Source organism: Temnothorax nylanderi, unplaced genomic scaffold, assembly GCF_030848795.1.
Source record: "Temnothorax nylanderi isolate EJ_2023f unplaced genomic scaffold, tnyl_v1.0 TNYL_tig0031_pilon, whole genome shotgun sequence".
NCBI lineage: Eukaryota > Metazoa > Arthropoda > Insecta > Hymenoptera > Formicidae > Temnothorax > Temnothorax nylanderi.
Window position 1 is genome coordinate 1,334,842 of NW_027249093.1, and position 24,724 is coordinate 1,359,565.

Below are 24,724 nucleotides of genomic sequence, written 5' to 3' on the forward strand. Positions count from 1 at the left end.
AATGGGACGGAAATAGTCTGAATGCCGGAAAAGGCGCATCTACCTTAACAGAAGATAAAATCGTCTTCGCTGAAAACTGTCAATTGCGAAAAGTGGTCAAAATTTGCGATTTACTCCTTCGCAATTTCCTTTCGATTTGCGCGAATCGTATTTTGTCCACTTATCTTCAGGGTTAGTTTTGAGATGCTTGCGATGAATTCAATTTGATCTTTTTAGAGATTTTGAGCACACGAGTAATGTTCGTTTATTTGTTATTTACTACTATTTAATTTTGACTTACTCGCTAAATACGGAAAAAAAAATTTGCTACTATACGGACAACTAACATTTTTTGCTGCGAGAGCTAATTAATTTTGTAATAATAGTAAAACCTTTTGCTGCAATAGCAAAGTTCAGCAAAACTTTTTACTATTGCAACAAAAGGTTTTGCTATTATTGCAAAATTAATTAGCTCTCGCAGCAAAAAATGTTAGTTATCCGACAGTTATATCTGTTGCGAGCAAAACACGGCAGGCTGCCTTCTCGGCCGATTTGCAGCAGTCTCTCTCACGAACAGTCATTCCAACCGCACGCCAGCAAGCATTATTCCACCATGGATATGGCAGAGTCGGATATGATCAATTAGTCAGAGGCATTGCATTATAATGAACGAGCTGCCAGATATTTCAGGCAGCGTATATTTAAAAAAGCGATTAAAAACGGCAACAGAGCAATGACACTATGTTTCAATTTCATTTCGATCTTAATGGTTCGCAAGATTCTGAGTTTAATAGAGATGGAAAAATTCTCAGAGACACGAAAAAATTTACGCTCATACATCAAACCAATAAAATTGAAAAATCTACCATACAATCACTATATAATATCAATACAAATTTAAAAAAAGGTAGTCCAAAGTAGTCCCATATTTAACAAATAGACTTTTTATTATTTTATTCTTATACGAAGATTTTTAATGAGATATATAAAAATAAGAGAATATTCTCCTTGGATAAGAGAAAAAGATGATACAAATAAATCTAATTTCACCGAGTAATAGCTTGTACTAGATTTGTATCAAGTTAAATACTTATGAGAATATGCATATGCGACGTTAATCTGAAAGATAAATAAAGGTTTAAGATAAAAAAAGACATACGTCTAATAATTTTAGAAGATACTTTCCGTTCAGAGAAGTTCGATTGAGTGCTAAAATCAGTGACATGTAATTTAGTAGTTAGATGTTATAGTATTAAGTTAGTAGATAGTTATAGTATTAAGTAGATAGATTTTATTTAAAAAAAACTTTATGCGAGGAAAGAATCTGTGAATAATCGAGTCGAGAGGCAAAAGCGGTACATTCAGTACAGCAAGATATAGCAACCAGAACTAATTGGTTCTTAAAGTAGGAACTAACCCTACGTAGAACGCAACTTCGTCTGCGGAACAGCGAAGAGAAACTTAAAGGACTACTTCCCTTCCATCCCTCATTGTTGCCTATAACTCTGCCATTGTATCCGCAAGGATCAACTTAACATCGGTAATTATGAGCGGATATAATAATAATAATTAAGAAAATGCGACGAAACGCAAGAGTTACGCAACAATTTTTACTGCTGCTTCGCGCATCAAAATTCCGTGACGATTTCTCCGTCGGTTTTCACCATTCGCGCGAAAGTAAGTTCTATTTCAAAGCGTGTTACTGCGAAACGACGGAATTTTCTGTTTCCTTTATTATATGTGAAAAATTCCGGCGACCGCGCGCGCGCGTGCGATTCGCACGCGGAAACGGCCGGCTACGCAGAGTGGTCACGTTTTACAATAAATCCCGCGCGCTGACGGCGGGACACGACTTTTCTATTAGCTCAAACGACGAAAACTTTTGGTCAGTTGATCTCGTGTATGCGGTACGATAGCGTAATCTGCCGTATCGCGTACGATACTCACACCAGGGCGCGCACTCCGCACGCGAGTCGACATAACGAGCGTCGATGAGTCGGCAGATCCCCGCAAAACCACTTCATCAACCTCGCCGCTGCCGAGAGGTTGCTGTCAATCGCAAAACGATCACCCACGTCATACCCTTTCAACGACTCGTACCGCCTGTCAACCGTCTCTTCAGAATCTCAGCACCTATACTGTCGGCTTTGCGTAAACGCTTCATTCGAAATTCGTATCTCGCGCTAACAATAACGCATGATTACGTCGAGCTTATTAGATAATACATTACGAGTATTTTGTGTCATTACAAGAGAAGGTAAAAATAAAGCATACACACATTACGTTGTCGTGTTAGATATGTAAAAATAGATGCGCAACATCAATTTTGATACACACTTTTCTCCGCGAACAAAATGAGGAGAAAAGAAGTTTTCCTCTGGCCGCCAGTAAATATTCAACAGGAGGAATGACAACTGCAGCTGGTACAAAAAGAGATTAAAACGGTTTTTTTTTATATCCCGTCGCGTTTCAGAAGAGTAAGCACATACATCGCGCGACTCGCGGCGGAAACAAGACGGGCGACAAATCGGCGGGCGGTCACGAAGAAAAAAAAAGAGAATCTCCGCAGGAATGGGGAGGCATACGACGTTAGATCGATCGGGGGATGTTTCCGATGGGAATAGCCAGCAGGTTACAGAGACGCGGAACGTTCAACATCCCATCGTGCGCCGGTACGAAAGCCCAGTACAAACAGAAGCGCGTCTTGCGGTCATTCTTCGTCGTAATTACCAAGAAGATAAGAGAACGAGGAGAGAGTGAAGATGGAGAATAGGGGAGACAGGGGGTCGGACGGCGGAATCAGAAGGGAGTCAGTCATGGCGGAAGGTAGCGGAGCTTATAAGTGGCACGAGTGGGAAGCGGTCTTTCCCAAGAATAATGCGCGCAGACCCCGGGGAGTTGGCTTTCAGGAAAATGCTGATTGCTTCCCCGACTCTCTCACGCTCCTTTTCCCTTCATACCAATTCTCCATCCGCCTATCCTTCTCCACCACCTCTTCTCCCTTCTCACCCCCACCCCCTCCCCCTCCCCCTCCCTATCAATCTTCGACTTCGTCAGCGGCGTAGATGTATAACTCGCCCTTTACGTATGCGTGCGTACAGATCCCCGTGGCTTCTTCTGCCTCTTCGGCCCTCAAGCGACTCTTATCTCGCAATACCAACCGTGTCGTGCGGGACTCCGTAAAAATCGGACGCAGAAACACGCTCATCGGTCTTATTATTCGATAATTCTTTCCACTTCGTGGGAGAAAAAAAGAGATACGATTTTAGCGAGCAAGATGCCTGATAAAGGTGAAAGTGATTCGTGTCCAAGAGAGTGCCGGATCGAAAGAACTCTCTCGTTTGAATCATACTTAAGTTAAATCAAAGGCGAGAGAGAGACTAGTGTCCGATGGAAATATAATGCATCAGAATTGCGTTTCGATTCGCTTTACAGCGAAATTCTTACGCGACGCTTCTTAATAAAAATAGGGTAAAGTACCGTGAACGCGCGCGCGAGACAGAGTTGAAAGTCGCAATAGCCTTTGATGCCGCGGCCTTTTCAGAGGGCGAGCGTGAAAATTAGGTAGACTAAAAGCGTGAGGTAACCGAGTTATTACGAATAAAAGAGAAGCGGGCATCGCGCGCGCGGAACGTGGGACGGGGGAGGTACTATTAAAAGCCTGTAATTAATGCGGTTAATTGTATTGCGCTAAACGAACGTCGAGTCGATAGCGAGTTCCAACGAGACGAAACGGAAGCTTTCTATAGAAAACTTCGACAATTAAGACCGTTGTACTTGATACAATCGTGCGAATGTCACATGTTAAAAACGGAAAAAAAAGTTGACGCTGAAAGAAATTGCGGACGAACAAAACAAAAATCTTTAAAAGAACTTACACACCTCGGCAACATTTGAATAAAATGTCATTTGTTTAAAAAACAAGTAAACGCATTTTTGTAATATACGCCATCGTTTGTAATATTCCTTTAACTTTTTATTTGCTATTATTTCTATCATTCAATATTGATTAATAACATTCATATATGCAAGAAAAGAAAATTAATTTTAACATTGATATATTTACATCTCTGTTAAAAATGTTATTTTATGAACACTTTTTGAATACGTAACGTACTTCCAAAATTAATGGGCGAAGTAATAGTGTAATAATTTTCGATAAAATTTTTGTGAGAGAAGAGAGTAAACAATAACCGATTAATTACGAATAAGAAAATTCACGGAAATCGATCGACAAAAGGCTTGGAAAGAAGAGAACGAAGATGCGAATAGAGAGGGATGCAGATAGCTTAAAGGGCAAACTGTTGCTTTGGGTCTCAACAAGTAGGTCAACGACCGAACCACTGAATGGAGATTTGGGTATCTTTAATGTTGTCCGTGGCTATGTGTGCGCGAGGTACACATCTTCTCGCATTCAGTCAACATCTCGTTTTTCTCTTCGTATAAACGCGCTTTTCTCTCTGAAAAAATTCTTCGACATCTAGAACTGCGTAGCACGCGTCGCTCCCGTCGCTTCGCAGTCTTAATTAGCAACAATCGAATATTATCGATGATATAAAATTTTATTTTTAATACTTAACCCTCAGATACTCGCGTTGACAGGGTTTTTTCGTACGCTACACGCACATTTACACGTAGACGCTCGCGATAATCCTGTTGACACACTCTCTTTGCATTAATTAGTGTCCGTAGTGTCCAATAGACTACATGTCCTCTTTTCGAATCTGCGCGAGAAAATCGACAACTGTAGTTGGTTTAACGAGAAACTGATGGAAAAGTTTTCGAAGGTGAACGCGGTAAAGTGTCAACGCAATACGGGACTCGATTGTCCATCTTCGTGAAAGGCCGTTCCGTCGGGATCCATTGACTTCTCGTAATTTCTATTTACCCACTTTAATCCCTGGCAAGAATGGAATACGACGAAAACTACGCGTTGCAAAACGTGAAATTTTATCACGCGTCGTTTTTAATTAATCTCTCACTGTCTGTTTTGTCAATGTTGTAGAACATCAAAGGAAGGATAAAATTTAAGAATGGGAGGGGGAGACTGGAGTGGTTGGTTGCAACGATGCCGGCAATCCCGGAGGCTCGTTCTTGTCATCGTCGCCATCGCACTGCTGCTGGATAACATGCTGCTGACGACCGTAGGTGAGTGGCCTCTTTTTGTCACAGTATATAAATATTTCTGCTTATTATATCGTATGTGGTAGATATTAATTAATTCTGACTTTATATTAAAACAGTTTTGACATATTATTAATCATCGCTTAATTTATAGTTGTCAATTTTTTTTTACTCAGCCAGATATTTGTGCAATATTTGCATCGATTAACTGCTTTTAGCAACTGTATTAAACTCTTATTAATATATTTTTAAATATCATAGAAATTAAATTTATAAGCTGATCTGGTTCCTTCTGGCAGTCTCCTTTTTCAGATTTTAGAGTTGCCTCTTTAAGCCATAACTTTAAGTTCTAGTAGGTCAAGTATTCAGAATCATTAACTTCATTGCTCTTTCTCAACCGTGGTCTTTTACGTGGTTCGTTATAAGATTAGCGGACTTTAAAAAAGATTAAATCATAATATTCTACTGGAAAGATATCTATTCTACTCCAAATATATCTTACTACACAAAGTATAACAAAAGAATAATACTCTATTGGATATTATTATTATGATTAATATCGTAAATAAATGTTGAGACAAAAATATGTTAAGACAAAGTATAAAGAAAAACAGAATTGTAGAAGTTTTATTAATTAGAGACTAATTTAATGCTTAACCTCTTCAGGACACGTATACATAAACAACTTTTATTTTTTTATTTTTTTATTCTAATATTGCTGACAAAAAACGGGCAATATTTATCGTAATATTTTTAATCTTTTTATTTTCTTCAATTGACGTAGATTTAAATCAAATAAAATTTTAAATCAAAATGTAAATCATTTTCTTCTAACGTTAAAAGTTTGTCTCTGATTAATATATTATTGCACGGTTATTACTGTTTTTCTAATTTTTAATACTCTTACCAATCCCTCTTTAAATTCTATCGGCGGCTACCGCTTTTCTCGGTCCGCAAACTTATGTTTAATTCAAAAAACGTTCGTTTATCGCACTGGACCGGAATGTCGAAAGAACGTATGGACTTTTGTGTATCGCGCCGCCAATCCGGATAAGTGGTCATGCATTTATGCAGCGCGGTCCCGTAAGAAATACACGACCTACGAATGTCGTCACACTTGTCGAACAAATCACGAAATCCACTTTCAATCGTTGTAAAAAATTGTTCTTTATTAATTATGTGTCTATGCTTCATCATTAATCATGTGTTTATGCTATATATTGTAATTACAGTAAAACGAATGAAATGAAGTTTTTATTCATACTTCTGTGAATCCTATTTTAATAAATTTACCTTTAAAAATCTTTGCTTATAAATAAATTTTCGATAGATACTTTTAAAATCATTAAAATTTAGGTTGTTATAATAAGTCCTGAGAAACTATTCGAGACGAGAACGTTGTAACGAAAAAAAAAAAAAAAAAAAAGATGCTTGGAGGTGCTGGGATTTGAACCCAGGACTTTCAGCATGCGAAGCAGACACTCTACCACTGAGTTACACCCCCGATTGATAAGACAGTTTTTAAATGTCTTCTAGACTGTAAACTGCTCTGCCTTTATTCCCTTTTCTTACGAACTTGATATCGCACAAGATGGAGAGACTAGTGTTTTTATTCGTCGTTTAATTTTAATAAATCCTCAAATATTGCGACTTAATCATATATTATCAAGTATGCAGGGTGTCACCTAATTTACGCCCAGTAATTTACACAGCGATATTCCTTATCAAAAAATAATTCAAAAAGTCAATTTTTTCTATAAAGCTTAGTAAAGCAGTAATTATTGAGTAAAATCAATCCACTCGGTGCCGTCCTTTAGCCGGCCGTACGTCAGTGAGCCTGATGGTAGTATGAGTGAGCGCACACTACCAGGCGCGCGGCTCACTGACGTACGCCCAGCTAAAAGACAGTGCTGGTTGGATTGACTTTACTCAATAATTACTATTTTACATGTATATATTACTATAGATTTCATAGCTCATCGATTTTCCAGATGTTCCCTATTTTTCATTTTGCATAAATATTTTAAAAACATTGCCTTATATAAATTCTTGCAGTTCCAATAATCCCGGAATTTCTCTACGATATCAAACATCCTAACGCAACATTAAGCGAGCACCTGGAAGGAAGCGCATCTCATCAAACTACGGTCGTCACCACCACGTCGCCAACGACAACAACAACGCCAAAATGCACTTGTGCTCCAAACATATCGGTTGCATCTCCATTGGAATTTTTACATATTACAACTCCTTCTATGAATCTATCAGGTAAATCGTGCTTTGTCGTATTATTTCTTATTGCGGATAAATAACAAAATAATGCTCTGATAACCAGTTCACTGGTGGACCCGAAATAAACGTTTTGTGCCAAAACTGGTGAGCGAATAATTTTGTATTTTACATGGAAACTAGATGAGTACGTGAACAGCGTCAAGAGTAGTGACAGCTTCCAGTGACAACTAATGATGTCTTTTTCATATGATTTGATAGACGACAATAACTATTTATACCACTATATGTGGTCAAGCAAACTAGCCCATATGAGGAGTGTGTGAAGTTCGCACCCCTACTTTAAAATTTTTTAGTTCTGATTAGAGTTCCAGCTTTTTTCGAAGAGTATAAGAGTATTTTTATGTTTATAAAAAGAGTTCCGGCGATTAACACTTTGAAAAAGGCAACTGATAATTTGGCGCCGACTTCAAAAATTGAAAGGAATTCTTAAAAGTATTATTCATTTTGCACCGATTTCAAAAAATTGAAAGGAATTCTTAAAAGTATTATTTTATACTTTTTAAAGCTTTTTTCAATTTTTTTTTAATTTTTTAAATACTTTTTAGAGCTTTTTTTGAAGTTCATTCTTTTTTTTAATTTTTTCATTTTATACTTTTTTAATGCTTTATTAAATTAATACGAATAATTATTATCGCATATTTCCTTACTGCTCCGTACCTTGATGTTCTAGCGCGATATTTTATGTACTAAAACCTTCCTGGAAAATTGCTCTATAGGACAGTGAAAACCGCATTTAAATCCGTCCAGTAGTTTTAGAGAAAATCATACATACATACATACACGCCGAATATAGAACCTCCTTTTTTTGAAGTCGATTAAAAAATGGAATGCTAACTTCACACCCAACTTTAAGACCGAATAGTTCTGAGTAGCTTATTTGATTCCTTTCGAAAAGTTCTAAAGTTCCTGATAAATAAAAAATTGCAAAACCTTAGAATAGTTTTAAAAAATCATCATCAAAACGCAAGTGATATTCACGGGAATAAAAACTTGACAGATGGTTCGTCCTGGCCATCTTTGGAGTTGTACAGCTTGAATATAACATAAGCCATAACATAAGAAGAAGAAGGAATATAAACTTCAAAGGAAACTTATTAAACATATTAGACATGGTTTAAAAAAAAAAAGCCGTTCGGAATCGGCGTTATAAACTGTAGGTGTCATTTTGACACCATCAGTTTATACAGACCTTATGCAGACCTTCGAAGTCGAATATCTTCTTAAAACTCCCATCAAAACGCCTGCAACTCTACCACTAACTAATGGCGATGCGGCCACTAGTTAAGAAAATATTCGAAGATGCAACGGAATGAAATTCGACTAAGCCCCATTTCACACGTATTTGACTACTGACGCCGGGTATCCAATCGCGAAATGTATGGATTAATATGAAAGCATTTACAGATTTGTCCGATAGACGATTTGTGAAAACAAAGAAAATCGATCGGATACCCGGCATCGGTAGTCCGGTGCCGGATGCCTACGTGTGAAACGAGTCTAAATCTTTCTGTCCGTAAACGGTACGAGCACGGCACGGTTATGTCTAAATCGATCTTAAATCGGAAATATATTCACGGAGGGTTCGTTATACAAGTAATATTGATATAAATCTCGCAGCATCGATATATTCGCGTATAATCGACTAAAGATGCAACGATAAAATTATCGTAAACAATATCAACGAGTAAAACGCATAATTTAATGCATTAAGTACAGACATTCATGGCGTATTAAAAAGTTGAAGAAAGTTACGTGCAACGTGCGTAACTTTCTTTCATTTAAAAAAGAAATGTATAATTTTATGAAATAATGAAAAATTCTTTTTCTATGCGGCTAATTCACTGCAAATCCAAGTGTGTTATTTTAACTAAAGCTCTTCTTACACATTTCTTGTCGTTTTGAATAATGAAACTTAACACGGTTAAACACATTAATATGATTAAACGTGTTGATTTAACACGCAACAAAACATGTAAAACGAGCTTCAGTCAAATGTGTCTTTTTAAACGTATATGCGTGTAGAAATAACACACTTGGATTTACAGTGTCTGAAAAACGGCTTGCAATTACAATTAATTACAAAGTATTCTATACATACAATCATTAGTCTATATACTCTATATAAATCAAAAATGGTATAGTTACTATATAACTGTCCCTACGCATTAAATATCAAAAAAAATTTAAACCAATACCTTGAGTTAAATAACATTTTGTTCTTTTTAATTACCATGTGTCGAAATTTATTATTTTAACACAAATAATGTTATTTTAACTCCATTGACTAGTCAAATTAATAATTAAATTAACATTGTTTTAGTTAAATTAACCCTTTAGGGGCCTCACATCGATCCCGTTGGAGTAAAATGTTATAAGATAATCTAAAAAGACGTCCCTGACGAGTTTTTAGTCCTTTTTTGTTTTATTTTTTGTTTTCTTTTTTGTTTTCGTGTTTTCGTGTTTTCTTGTTTTGTTGTTTTGTTTTTTTGTTTCTTTTTTTGTTTCTTTTTTTTATGTACATAATTATGTACACAGGCCCCTAAAGGGTTAACGACATATTGAGTAGCAGAGATGGTTTTACTTCGCGTGGCCCTAATACCAGAAGCGAGTTCACGCCGGCGAAACTGGAAACGATCAGTTAGATTACGTGATCGGAGGTACTGTTGGCCGTGTACCAAACCCGCGGCCGACCGACCGGTCGCTCGCCGATCCGCGTTAAGTACGCGATCGCGTATACGCGTACTCGTTCTCTCGGACCTACTACCGGTTATCACGCTGGCCACGGCGGCCTTGCTCCCGTCCGCGTTGCGAACAGCGGCAAGACTACTACCTTTTGTAAATCGTGGCAGAAAGGAACGCGAAAAAAGTGGCGAATCCGTGTTAGAATCCAAAAATTCAAGTGGCCTGAAAACTACGGTGGTGCGAGCACTGTCGTTTTGTATCGAAGGAGTCAGGATGTCTTAAGCCATTAATTCTCTGCACGAGTCTCTTTGGGCCTGGAGTCAGAGTCAGTTACTGGTCTGGTGATGCGAATATATAGCCTCTCCCAGTCAAGTCATGCGCTGCAATGGGGCTGTTCCGATTCAGCACGGCTCGGTCGCAAGATCTGATGTCGGCTAACCAGCGCGTTCTGCAGTAACCAAGTGGCGTCAATGGCGATCTGACTGCGCCTCTAAGAGCCTGTAGTGATACGGGCCCAAGTACCGCTGGTGAGTTGCGGAGCCAAAAAAAGGCACGGTTATCTGGGAAGCTCTCGGCTCTCAATCCGCTTGCTTCACAACACGCAGTAAATATGAAGAAGTTAAGAATGAATCTTCACGCCCGGGTTCTCGGATGGTCCGGGCACTGCACGCACGATGCGAGATTGATGACTCGGTTAGTGCGGAGACACCCAGTGACTCCGTAGCTGGCTCCTCGAGAGTAGGCGCTAGTTATCGGGTATAGAAACGATTACGCCTCTTGACGCACGAGACTCATGCCACGAGTAGCCGTGGCCCCCAATAGCCTTCTTCTTCCTTCTTCTTCTTCTTTGTAAATTTTATGGCACCTAATCCTCCTCAAGATCACATAACGGCCAAGACCAAGTCGAATATAATAAATACAGACTCGAAAGATTCAATCCAAACTCGGCGCTGATTGCATCAGCAATCTTCAAAAAATTATTCAGGACAAAACACGTCCGAACATGTCCACGGTCTCGACGAGACTTGCCCCCGGTAGCCGTGTCAAATTAAAATAGAAATAAATAGTAATAAGTTATTTCGTGAATGGATATCCATCTGTGCCAAACGCAGTACACGGACACTGCGTTTCAAGCACGCCTGGCGCCGGGGATCGACTCGCAACGGTGGCGGGATTCGCGTCCGCTTCTCCCACGTTGCAAGGCCGGCCAACTTCGACTCCCCGGCTAAAGTAAAAGATAATCGCATGCTTTAATGGGCTTGGAACCCTTAAGGGAGAGTCGTTCGGCTGATTCGATTCGAAGTCGTAGGTCAATGAGACCCCTTCGTCGGGACTGGAATCCGATTGGGCCTGATGATCGATCGAATAATGCTTTCGCTTGAACCGTGACTGACCCATCTCGCGAAAACCCTTCGCGAATGGATTGTTATTGATCTTCAACTTCGTGATGTTCTCGTTTTGGTATGCCGTCACCGCGATAAATTCCGTCTCCTTGAAAACGAACAACGCGGTTGAATGAGTAAAGAGCTCGTTGTAATTCTTCGCATCGAAGCAACGAACTATCCAGATCCTAGGAACGTATTTGTGCATCGATGTTAATACCACGTTATTATTGGGGTCGTTGATGTTGTTCGTGAGCTTCAATTTATTGAAGCTGATCGGATTGTCCATCCAGTGGCTCCCCGTTGCCGGACTCTCGGGATGCTTATAAATCCTATAGCCGAAGGGCTGTTGCGGCTCTGCCGGCCCCGCAAAACTCCAGCCACCCATATTGCTGTTCTCGCCCCCGTTCTGGTATCCACAGTACTTGTAGCGGCGATCGGAGGCCGGTGCTATCTCCATGAGGACATAATAATTCTCACGTTTCTCCAAACCGTTTACGTTTATTTGAACGGACGGGAACATGCGCCGACCGCTCTTGGTAATTATCATTTCTTTATTAGTCTCGTAGAATTGCTCCCGGAGGTTTCGATTAAGCAGCTCCACGTTGACTCCGCGCAGCAATAAAGGTTGAAATACCCATTCGCTTGAATTCATCCTCTCACCTAATTTGCGTTGTAGAGCGATCGGTGACTGCGCGAAGAATGGCGATGCCAGTTGCATATTCAGTTCCAGTAGCATCAGTGCGTTGTTTGGATCCTGAAGAAACATCTCCGATGATCGACGTTTCTTCTTCGACACCGTCAGTGTAAGGTATAAGGCAAACACGAAAATGGTCAGAACGAACGTCGAAATCACGTGCAGTTGTAGAATGGAACTGAGACGACCGGTTCTCGCCTACCAGTGACCTACCACAAAACGGGATCAGTGCAATCGGCCGAAACTAGGCGAACTATATGTGTCGTCGGTCGTCCGGCGCCAACTCATGAGACAACTATGTATCCATGAACCTTTTTGTCCTTTCTGCCGCGATTCACAAAAGGTAATATATAAGGTAACAAATAACATTTACATGATAATTTTAAATGCCATAATCACACTAATCTACTGAGCCAGTTAAAATAAATATAAATTCATTACGCGTTGTTAATCCATTTGTCGTAACTTTCTCTTTCTTTAAACCTTTAGGGGCCACACATCGATCCCGTTGGAGTAAAATGTTATAATTTATAAAGTAGTCTTAAAAGACGTCCCTGATGAAAGTTTTTTAGTTTTTTAGTTTTTTTGTTTTTTGTTTTTTTTTGTTTTGTTTTTTTTTAGTACATAATTATGTACACAGGCCCCTAAAGGATTAAAAATGTTCAGATACTGTCTGTTCCTATTCCGAGTAATCTCAGTAGAGACATCCTGCACTTCTTCAAGCTTCTCATATATTATACATATTTGCCTTTCCGCTGAATCTCGATCAGTCGAACTCAAGATATTAAGATTTTCTAATGATTCGATAATATTCCAACAACGTTCAGACGAAGAAATTATTAGATTAATGTGTGTACAAATGGCAACAACTGGCTTCTTTTATGTACATTTTACATTAATGATATATATTAGCGATATTTAGACCCTGATATGTGCACGGACGGTTTTGCTGAAGTATCTAAAAATTTAGTTAAAAATACAGATCTAAAAATAATTTTGTTACACTATTAAAATAATTATAGTAAGTCGCTGAAATATGATGATTCTGTAAAAAATTTTGACATTTTAGCAATCAGTTTAAGTTCTACATAATTATTTTGATGGACCAACAAAATCATTTTCAGATCTGTAGCTAGCTAAATTTTTAGATACTACGGGTACAAAATTCGGTTTTGTGAAACGCAAACGAAAGCCAGAGACTTGCAGAGTTTCTTATTCACGCATCATGGAAATGCACGCCTTTAATCTACACATACGGAAAGAACGGTTTTCTGTTTAAAAATAATTTTGTCGCACCATTAAAATAATTATAGTAGGTCGCTGAAGTATGATAATAATGCTGTAAAAATTTTGATATTTTAGTAATCAGTTTGATTGTTTTACATAATTATTTTGATGATGCAACAAAATCATTTTCAGATCTGTAGCTAGCTAAATTTTTAAATACTACGGGTACAAAATTCGGTTTTGTGAAACGCAAACGAAAGCCAGAGACTTGCAGAGTTTCTTATTCACGCATCATGGAAATGCACGCCTTTAATCTACACATACGGAAAGAACGGTTTTCTGTTTAAAAATAATTTTGTTGCACCATTAAAATAATTATAGTAGGTCGCTGAAGTATGATAATAATGCTGTAAAAATTTTGATATTTTAGTAATCAGTTTGATTGTTTTACATAATTATTTTGATGATGCAACAAAATTATTTTCAGATCTGTAAATCTAGCTAAATTTTTTGATACTTCAGCAAAACCGTTCTTTCCGTGCACCATTCTTCTGTACACTCTTTACAAATATAGAAAGAGGATATCGAAAAATAAAAATGCGTTAAGTCATTACAATGTTAAATTTACGTGAAAATCCATGTACACGGGGAATCTCGAGATTTTTCTCTTTTTCTCTCCCTTTGCGGTAACGAAAACTCACGTTTTCACGCCAAATCGCGTGTTACGATATCGTATTAAAACTTATAATAAACGACTGTTTCGGCCAAACTTCAACCGATGACATAATGTGCGCCTTTAAATATCAAAAGAAAAATACATAATTATACTCAATGTATACAAAATAGAAAACAATAGACGTTTAGCTTGTACACGTAAGTGAATCTCGCGTATCATTAATGTATATATTATAAATGTGTACTTGGCGCCTTTTTTGAAAATTACATTTACGTGGTATCATTAACAAAACGATATTTTCACAAGTTCGGACTATTCAGTATATCCGCTGTAATCTACTTTTCATTAAAAAGTACTCTTTTGTGAACTATTCATCATATACTGTAGGTACCAATAAATTCTAGATTTAGTAAAAACACAAGATAAATGCTATCATTTATCAAAACTCATTTAACCGATAAGCTTAAAGATGCAATTAATTATATGGATTTAATTTTAATTGTCGTATACAAATTATCGAATTCTCTAATAAAAATTCGAACAAATTTAGATTTTGTATTAGACACTTAATCATTATGTCTAATACAAAATCTAAATTTGTAGAACATAAAGTTTATCTTTATTTTGCATATAATAGAAAAAAGAAAATATCTTATTAATTATTTCGGCTCGTGTGGAGGAAAATTATTTAATTTTCAGATCCAATTAAGGTATAAAGGTACTAATACCCGGACACTTAAGAATAGGTAAATGTATCAATGCCTGGACACGTATCTATGTCTGGATACCTTTAAAAAATCATAAATTTATGGAAATAAACGTTTGGATACCATAACTAAAGTTTCAAACTACAAAAAAAATATTTTTATCTTTGATTTTAATTCGCGTTATACTTATAAATAATAAAGGTGTCCAGATATAGGTACATGTCCGGGTATTGGTACTTTTAACTTAATTTCTAAATGTTGAGCAAGACATAATATATTAACTTCTTAATGGCTAGTTAAGAAGATATTCGACTTCGAGGATGCAACGCGTAAAATTCGACTAAGTCCGCATAAAAATTATTTTGAAAGTTCTAGACGTTCTGATAAGAGTTCCGTTTTTTAGTAGAACTCTAAGAATTCTGAAAGGAATTTCTATGATCGAAAACGATCCAGTCACTAGTTAAGAAGATATTCGACTTCGAAGGTCTGCCATAAACGTTATTTGCATAAGTTTTGATGATGATTTTTTAAAACAATTCTAAGGTTTTGGAATTTTTTAATTATCAAGAACTCTAGAACTTTTCGAAAGAAATCAAATGAGCTACTTAGAACTATTCTGGCTTAAAATCAGACTTTCATTTTTTTTGTTTTTTGAAAAAATCAAGAAATTTTTACTTTTATCAGGAACTCTAGTCATCAAAATTCTTCAGATGAGCTATTGAGAACTATTCGGTCTTAAAGTTGGGTGTAAAGTTAGCACCCCATTTTACCTTTTTCATAGTATTAATCGCCGGAACTCTTTATAAACATAAAAATACTCCTATACTCTTCGAAAAGAAGCTGGAACTCTAATCAGAACTATCGAATTTAAAAGTAGGGGTGCCAACTTCACACACCCCATATGAGGCAATGAAATATGAAATTCGATACTAATAATGCTACCGATAATTTCCACGATATTAAAAAATACTTTAAAATCCCTTACGTCAAGGGCCATAGCGAGAATATTTGCCGTATTTTGTGAGGCATTAATTTCAACGTCCTTTACACTGTTCTGAAAAAACTCGATTTTATTATAAAAAGAGGAAACGATGTGCTTGATAATATTAGGAAGACTGAAATTGTGTATAAAATCAGTTGCAACGATTGCAATGCCTATTTTATAGAACAAACCAAGAGACACTTAAAGACGCGTATTAATAAACTTCGTTTAGATATTAGAAAACACGAGAATAGCCAATCAGTAGTGAGCAGACACCGTCTTTCAAATGGGCACGATTTTATTTGGTCTAAGTCAAAAGTGCTACACAGTTAAAAACGCTATAGAAAAAGAGATAGCTGATGTTTTTCATTAAGAAATACGGTGATACGGTGAATATGCAAAGATACGGAATAATGGTCGAAACATCGTTTTTGTAATTAATAAATTTGGCCAGTCAGGTCGACTTAAATTCTTTCTTTGAAATATGAAATATGTCAATTAAGAAATTAGAAAATGCATTAGGGCAAATACGAACGAGACCTACGGAATTTTCAATAGTAGACCTAAAGCGGATAAACTTAAACAAAATTGGTTTTGATAAAATTTATGTAAAAAGTGAAGAAAAATGTAACATACATTAATAGATCGGGGAGAGGATTATACCTATACTCTCCAAAAATTAAAATTAAACACCATGAAAATAAATATATGATTACTGCCTCGTGCGGCAGTTTTGCACAGTTGTCATCATATTTTAGAAAAAAAACTTAATATACGCGTGACAGTAGTGATGCCAATATCAGCATCAGAAAAATTAAAATACGTTTCTAAACGTCTAAAAAGTAACTACAAAAGTATATTAAATAAAACACTTTGATTTGCAATGTATATGTTCTATCGTAAAAAAAAATAAGGCAATTCGTGGAAAAGATTAATTTCTTCAGAAATTTTTTAAAGTTAGAAAAAATTTATTTGATTTTTTGTTTAATTATATTTTATATTTTAAATCCATAGCAATTAAATAAAAAAGAAAATAATAAAAAAATTGGAAATATTATTTGGTAAAAATTAAGAATATTATTGTAATGACTGTTACTTTTCCTTTGTTAGCAATATTAAAATTTTAAAAAGAATTAAACTTATATGTGCCCTTGAAGAAGTTAAAGTATGTTCAACTTAAAAAATCTAGACAATAATATCATATTTTAGAAAGGGATAGGAACACTTTTAGAGACGAAGAAGAGAAGAGCAAAGACCTTCTTGTTCAGCTACAAAATCTTTCGATACGCTCAATAGGACGAACGCTTCACTGATTTATTTTCCATTTTAGAAATTACCGCAGCCAATCTCACATTGCCGGACACGAAGGAAAAAGAGCAGAGACATCGAGAATTACTAGAAGAGACCGTAGCAGTAGGAATGATGTTCGCTTCCAAAGCTTTTGTTCAATTGTTGGCTAACCCTATAGTTGGGCCATTGACCCATAAGTAAGTTTTGCACTTACCCAAAATTTGACTGACTTTTGTTCGGAACATATTAAATATTAGATTAATACGAGAGAGGTTTGTTATGCTTGAGTTGCATCAAACCGAGAACAAAACGCTTTAAAGGTAATTTTTATCCATCAAGATAGTCACCATTAATATCAAAAAAATTTTTCTATTTAAAAAGAAATTTTTTCTTTCTAAAAAAAGAAGAAATAAAACAATCTCTTTCTCTCTCTTTACCTCTCTATCAGATCAATAACTTTAAAATATAATTTATAATAGAAATAACGTTAAAATAGAATTTAATCGGAAAATGGGAAATCTTTCTCCTTAATCTAATGTCAATAAAGTACACCTCCCGTAACTTAGCCGGTCAACTGCGACTTTATTAATTTTTTTTTTTTTTAATCGTTTGTTGGTCGTTTGTTGGTGATTGTTGGCCTAATTACAACGTTTGTTGGTTCTTAATTTTTTTTTTAATTAAAAAAGAAAAATTAGCCTTAAGTTAGCCGGAAAAATTTTATTTTTAATTTAAAAAAAGCCTAATCGATGCGTAATCGTTTGCTGATGATTGTTGGTCTAATTTTAGCGTTTGTTGGTTTATTATTAGTCTTAAAAACGAAAAAAACCGAAAAATTATCTCACGTTAAAAGCCGCATTTGCAGTAATCGAAGATTGGTTTATTTGCTTATGACTTAAGGTTTATTTATATAAATGTAAATCCCGCGACGGCGGCAAAGAATTCCAATCGATAACGGACAACCTATTGCAATACCTCAACAACCTCGAACATTACGCGGACAAATATGTCAGACGGCAACAGGCTCTCCGAGTGGAACAAGTTCTAACGATAGACATGAGGCGCCCGGAGAATGACACAATGTCGAACGCGATACGTCGCCACCGCTGCTTCGAGAGTGGCGTATTAACGTTAGCGACGCGTATACTCTTAGACAGCGGCGTCGTCTACAAATTACACGACTGGAGTCGACACGTCGACCGCTGCATAGCCACGGAAAGGTACGAGTTGCACGGTACAGGCATGTGCACGTACCAAGGTTTTAACGAGATGACATGGATGTCGCCTATACTGGTGAATCAAGCGATACACGCCGACTATCGTTTAACATACGCGTTGCACGGAGCTGCTCGCGCCCATAATTATGACGTGACGCGAAAAATGATGATAAACGGTACCGAGGGAAACTCGGTGCACCGAGGCCTCGTCGTGTTAAGACCTACGCTCGATAAAGATACCTATGTCTATCAGCTATATAGCAATAATATTAAGATGCAATACATGACGGTTATTAGACATCAATGGCTCATTATGCACGCTATCGACGACGTCGCGTACGGCGAAGACCGCAACACACCAACCGCCAACGATGAGGTTCTAATTGTTAAGTATCTAATGGCGTCGTACGCATCGTGGTCATATAAGCATCACGTAAAAAGAGACCTCGACAACAAGGAGACAAAAGAGATAGCCATCAAGTGTTTCAACAGTGACACCGAGGCCTTTCGTCTCCAAACATTGACAAACGAGTGGTCAAAATGTACGCAACACAATAGAAATAGCCTACGCGTCACATTCGCACCGTTTAAAGCGTCGGACATTGCGACCGAAATAATCCGACCGCAACGATCGACGATCGCGAAGATAATCAGAATGACACTTCGTATCGGAATGTAACATCTATAAAACTGGCTATGAATACGGGCCTTAACATCGGCAGAAAATCGCGAAAAGATCAAGAAACATGAAACATGGTGGTATTTCCTGTCTTTTTGCGCCAAGCCATCGTTTGAACGAGAGACCGAGTGAGATTAAGGTAATTAATGTAGAATTCTATATGCTAATGTTTTAAGCAGAACTTTCTTTGATTTCTAATAGCGTTTTTCGAGCTGGTGCGCATTCAGTGCACATTAAAGCCGTCATACACAAACCAACGTAAAGTGTATGTTTAGTATAAACAGGTTAAATCATGATTGCATTATTGCATTCTGATATATCTACATTTCAAAGCATTTGAAGAAAGATAAGTTTATAATTCTACTTTAAACATAAAATTGTATTTAAAATGGATTAATTATGAATTTATCATTTTCTTCCCATGAACTCTTCATTCAAGACGCCTAGTTGTCAAAGTACGTATAAAATAAATGTCAAACTTACCATATGTGCTAAAAAAATGATAGAATAAAGTAAATCATAGATACCTAAATGTGATCACTTAAAAACATGATACAATGTTTCATGATACGCGCATTATGTTTGCGTTTAAAGAACTAAAATTTAAATAAGTTGTATTTTTATAAATAAAGATTATTTATGTGATCATTAAGAGTATATGTTATTTTATAAGAATATAAAGCTTCAACCTGATTGAATTTATATAAAATTGAAGAGAATTCTCGTATTCATACGTGAATATACGTTTCCTAGTAGAATTCTCTTGAAAAAAAAACCTACTTCTCAAATGTATATATGCTTCCGTTTCTCACTTGTGGAAAGTGTTTTACTGTAAAATTTATAGATTTGTTTGAAGTAACAAAACGTCATTTTTTTAAGAACCTTATTATTTCATACAATTTTCATATAGATCCTAATGTCCATGTCTTTTACAATAAATAAGTACTATATGTATCTCAGGTCTATATTCCACTTCTTAGCAAGGACTATTCTTACAAATTATCTGCACAAGTTTCTTAAAATATAGCTTACTTACAGCTAGGAACTCGAACTGGAGCTTTACGTTACATTGAAGTGCATTAGAAAATAGTATGTTTATATATAGTGAAAACGAATCTATAAGCAATATAATACATATATAGAGTAAGAGTTAGAGAATAGAATTAAATTCGCAGTTTACAAATAGTTTCGATTTACGCTGTACAAAATTAATGTTTATAATATGCATATAAACTATGTATATTCATATATATCTATATATATGTATAGATTATAAATAATACTTTTCTAGCGTCTAACTTCTCTTTATCATCTTTCATTTTTCAATAACTTCCTGAAAGCTAGCGTCAGGTATGATGTAGATAAGAACAGGTGACGAAGAAAAACCACCGAGATTTCTCTTCTGCGCAAATACTTGCTCGTGCTTCTTTCTTCTTAATTGCAACAATTGGTTTCTACGTTCATCTTTCCGAAGATTCTTCTCAAAATGCTTAGATGACTTTCCGATAACATTCTGTTTATCTATGCAAGAAAAAATAAGATATATCCTCTTATAGCGTTTATCACTGGCAGAACTGGTGCGCACTCAGTGCACATTAAAGCTGTTTATACACTGATTTAATCTCTAATATTCAAAGTAAAATGCAAATATTTCGACTGATAAAATACCCAGTACATATTTTATCAAATAATGCAATCATGATTTAACCTGTTTATACTAAACATACACTTTACGTTGGTTTGTGTTCTTTTAATTTAAAAAAAAATTAAGAACCAACAAACGTTGTAATTAGGCCAACAATCACCAACAAACGACCAACAAACGATTAAAAAAAAAAAATTAATAAAGTCGCAGTTGACCGGCTAAGTTACGGGAGGTATAAAGTACCGATGTATCAAACAAAAGAATATCGCAATACGTGATAACATTTAGTCTGCGTTTCGTTTATTCACATTGGGAGCTATTAGAAAAATAAAAAATCTTATAATACATGTTACGTGTATTATATATTTTATTTTCCCAATAGCTCCCAATGGGAACAAACGAACGCAGGCTTAGGTTCGATTTTTAAATTTGTTATTTGTTTTTAGAATCGGATACAGCATACCTATGTTTACCGGATTCATTATCATGTTCCTATCCACGCTGATTTTTGCTTTCGGACGAAGCTACGGTATACTTTTCCTAGCGCGAGCTCTTCAGGGTATCGGTTCATCGTGCTCTAGTGTTTCTGGTAAAAGCTTGTCTCTATTAACCCGCATTAACTTGGTGTTCACAAATGGCAATCTTATTAAATAACATAGAAAGTTTACACACTCGTCAAGGCTATTTTCTCCCATTTCTACACAAGCATCGGTGGTTCAGTGGTAGAATGCTCGCCTGCCACGCGGGCGGCCCGGGTTCGATTCCCGGCCGATGCAAGAAAATATATTTTGCTCTAGCGTTTTTAGTTTCGGCAAAATTTTTCCAAAAAAAAATCGCACAAAAGGTTCTAATTTTTTTTTATCAAGCATTTAAATCTCGTTGCATAAAAAATTAAAATTAAAGTTGCAATGACAGTGCAACTTAATTGAGTTACGTAAATAATTAACAAAATAAAATTCAAAAAAAATCGCACAAAAGGTTCTAATTTTTTTTTATCAAGCATTTAAATCTTATTGCATAAAAAATTAACATTAAAGTTGCAATGACAGTGCAACTGAATTGAGTTACGTAAATAATTAACAAAATAAAATTCAAAAAGATTGCATCGGCCGGGAATCGAACCCGGGCCGCCCGCGTGGCAGGCGAGCATTCTACCACTGAACCACCGATGCTGTTGCGACGTAGGAGCTCTTTCTCCAATGACGTAGTACGTGATTGTAATACTTTCCCATATACGATTCTCCGACAGGTATGGGTATGTTAGCGGAGAGATATCAGGACGACAAAGAACGCGGTAACGCGATGGGTATTGCGCTGGGCGGTCTGGCCCTTGGCGTCCTTATTGGCCCTCCATTCGGCGGAGTAATGTACGAATTTGTAGGAAAATCCGCCCCGTTTTTAATCCTTTCCGCGTTAGCCCTTGGCGATGGACGTGAGTATAAATGTGTAATAAAAAAACACTTATCACGCGTAATTGACAAATTATGCTTAATTTATATGTTGATTTACAGTTTAGAAATATTTTCTGATATGCGTGATATTATACCTCACATTCGCTTATAATCTTATATTATCGCATTCAAAAATAAAAATTTCTCTTAATGCTCATGTTTCATAATAATTAATAATTTTTTGAAAAATTCTCAAGTATTGCAGCTTTTGATGCTTCAACCGTCGGTTGTGTACACGGAAGCGGAACCACCGTCGTTGAAGTCCCTTGTCACCGATCCTTACATCATTTTAGCAGCTGGTACGGGAAATCTACCTAGTTATATAAAATACCACGTTTCGCACTTCAAGTAAAAGATATAAGGGTTATCGGTATTCCAGGCGCGATAACGTTCGCAAACATGGGCATCGCTATGCTGGAACCGAGCCTACCTATCTGGATGATGGATACGATGGGCGCAAGCCGCTGGAAACAAGGGGCGACGTTTTTACCGGCGAGCATCAGTTACTTGATCGGGACGAATCTTTTCGGGCCGCTCGGGCACAAAATGGGCAGGTCAGTCCGGCCGAGTATCTTGCCTCAAATATAAAAATATTCTAATAATGGCGAAATCGCCAAATTTCGAGCTATATGTCGCCCGGATAGCTCAGAGCATCAGACTGACTTTTAATCTGAGGGTCCAAGGTTCGAGTCTCTGTTCGGGCGAAGATATCTTTTGCAAGACGGCCTAATGTTTTTATCTCGATATGCGCTTGTTACAGATGGCTAGCTTCCCTGATAGGACTCGTCGTCATTGGTATCTGCTTGATGTGTGTAAGTATCCTTACATCCTTACCACCGAAAGAGCGAAACAACTGCCATTTAACGTCACTTGTGTCTACGTTGTGACATAAAACAACGGAATTTCGTCGACGACTCGATTGAAATTACACATGAATCGTAATGCAATAATACTGTGATAAAAATATTTATATATTTGAATGACTTACAAATGTATACATTCGAGAATCAGTAACCACGTTAATTGTACCGCGTTAAAATAAGCTCGTGTAATTAAAGCTTTTAAAATATTTCACTATATCAGAAAATGTATGAAAATTGCTCGGAAAACCGTAGTCTAGCAAATTTGTTCACGCTTATACATATAGCAATTCCGAATATATGAGTTATATTGTCACATGCTTTTTGCGAAAGACATAAAATAAACTATAATAAATAATTTCGACCAGGAACTGGCCAGACTACTTCACTATCAGATCAAGAATTTTTATTTCAACTTCATAAAATGGAAAGTTAGACTCGATGATGAGAAACCTATTAGTCTATAGCTACCTGTAGAGATAGAGTTTCATTATTTTATGAAATTAGTAAACAAAAATTTCTGATAACAAATCAATTAAGTATATGCCCGCCTATCGTCGGTGAGAGCGTCGATCAGGACAGTAGTATTCCGTGGCTGTTCCTAATCTTATTTATTTTCAATTTGTTTCGCAGATTCCGTTAGCGAGAAGTATCGATCACTTGATCGTACCGAACGCGGGATTGGGATTCGCGATCGGAATGGTGGACAGTTCAATGATGCCCGAGCTGGGATATCTGGTTGACATAAGGCACAGCGCTGTTTACGGAAGCGTTTACGCCATCGGCGATGTGGCGTTCTGCCTCGGCTTTGCTATAGGTACATGCACATGACTAACTTCCGCGTATGTCTCTCACATTTTACTTTCCTTTACATGATTCCAATCATTAGTTGATTATTCTCTTCAAATTCGATTGTGATTGGTCAATTTCTTACGACTAACGACTTACGACAGTTACGACATGCATATTCGTACGGTGCTACGATTTTTGAAAAAATTTATTGGAAATTGGCTCACGCAGGTTTCTACGGAAGCTGTACAACAATTAATATAAACATGTATATTTGTCAAAATATCTTTAAATTGACTTTACACTTGCAAGGAGATGCACGGAAGTGTCCCCCTCCGATTTTGATGAGCTTTTAATATGTTGTATTCTAAACCAAAATAAGGGATATGTATTTTTTTTATACATGCCCATACGCACTTTTAGAACGTGTTGATATAAATTTTCCAAGCGAATATCATCGAAACTATAAAAGATGGAAAAAAAATTTGTAAATAAAAGTTGAATGGTTTCAAGAGTACTTTATAATAATAATACAAAATTTTTTTTTAATTTTAATTTTGTAAAAAAAATTTTACAAAATAAAAATACAAAAATGTTTTATCATTATTATAAAGTACTCTTGACACCATTCACTTTTATTTACAAAATTTTGTTCCATCTTTTATATAATTTCGACGATATGAGCAAACGCTCACTAATGAAAGAGTTAGCAAAAATTTTCAAAAATCCGATTTTAATACATTGTGACTTATCAAGTCTCTTCAGGTACAAAAATTTACATACGCTGTTCTTTGTAAATTTTTGTACCTAAAAAGACTTGATAAGTCACAATGAATATAAAATAAAATTCTTTCTCTTGTGTATCAAATAAATTATGATACACAATATGTGTGTATCACGTATTGTGATACCAAGCATGGCCATTCTGCTAGTCGAGCAGACCACGCGAAATCAAGAAAATCGTATCATAGATACCATTAACACTCATTATCAGTCGGAAATGGCGTATGATGCATTTCAACAACTTGTCAATGTCTACAAAGATAAT

At 36.4% G+C, this 24,724-nt stretch overlaps 2 protein-coding genes and 3 non-coding genes across 6 annotated transcripts in view; 2 read left to right on the plus strand and 3 right to left on the minus strand.

The window, feature by feature from the left end:
• Vmat (Vesicular monoamine transporter) overlaps positions 1-24,724 on the plus strand; it is a 46,743-nt gene that overhangs the window by 7,427 nt on the left and 14,592 nt on the right. For both annotated transcript variants that reach the window (XM_071702775.1, XM_071702774.1), the window contains 9 exons: positions 4,985-5,127; positions 7,159-7,371; positions 17,079-17,235; positions 21,023-21,165; positions 21,826-22,008; positions 22,225-22,326; positions 22,407-22,581; positions 22,788-22,839; positions 23,521-23,704. In XM_071702775.1, the coding sequence (XP_071558876.1) occupies positions 5,013-5,127; positions 7,159-7,371; positions 17,079-17,235; positions 21,023-21,165; positions 21,826-22,008; positions 22,225-22,326; positions 22,407-22,581; positions 22,788-22,839; positions 23,521-23,704 (1,324 nt within the window). In that variant the 5' untranslated portion in view covers positions 4,985-5,012. The remainder of the gene's footprint in view (positions 1-4,984; positions 5,128-7,158; positions 7,372-17,078; positions 17,236-21,022; positions 21,166-21,825; positions 22,009-22,224; positions 22,327-22,406; positions 22,582-22,787; positions 22,840-23,520; positions 23,705-24,724) is intronic.
• Trnaa-cgc (transfer RNA alanine (anticodon CGC)) lies at positions 6,536-6,607 on the minus strand. The gene has a single exon. It is a non-coding gene; the product is annotated as a tRNA-Ala (tRNA).
• On the minus strand, positions 8,630-14,382 carry LOC139770674 (T-box protein 2-like). The gene has a single exon (XM_071702776.1). It carries the CDS (start codon positions 12,226-12,228, stop codon positions 11,152-11,154), a length of 1,077 nt encoding a protein of 358 aa, XP_071558877.1. The 5' UTR covers positions 12,229-14,382; the 3' UTR covers positions 8,630-11,151.
• On the plus strand, positions 21,282-21,352 carry Trnag-gcc (transfer RNA glycine (anticodon GCC)). Its single transcript has one exon. It is a non-coding gene; the product is annotated as a tRNA-Gly (tRNA).
• Trnag-gcc (transfer RNA glycine (anticodon GCC)) lies at positions 21,678-21,748 on the minus strand. Its single transcript has one exon. It is a non-coding gene; the product is annotated as a tRNA-Gly (tRNA).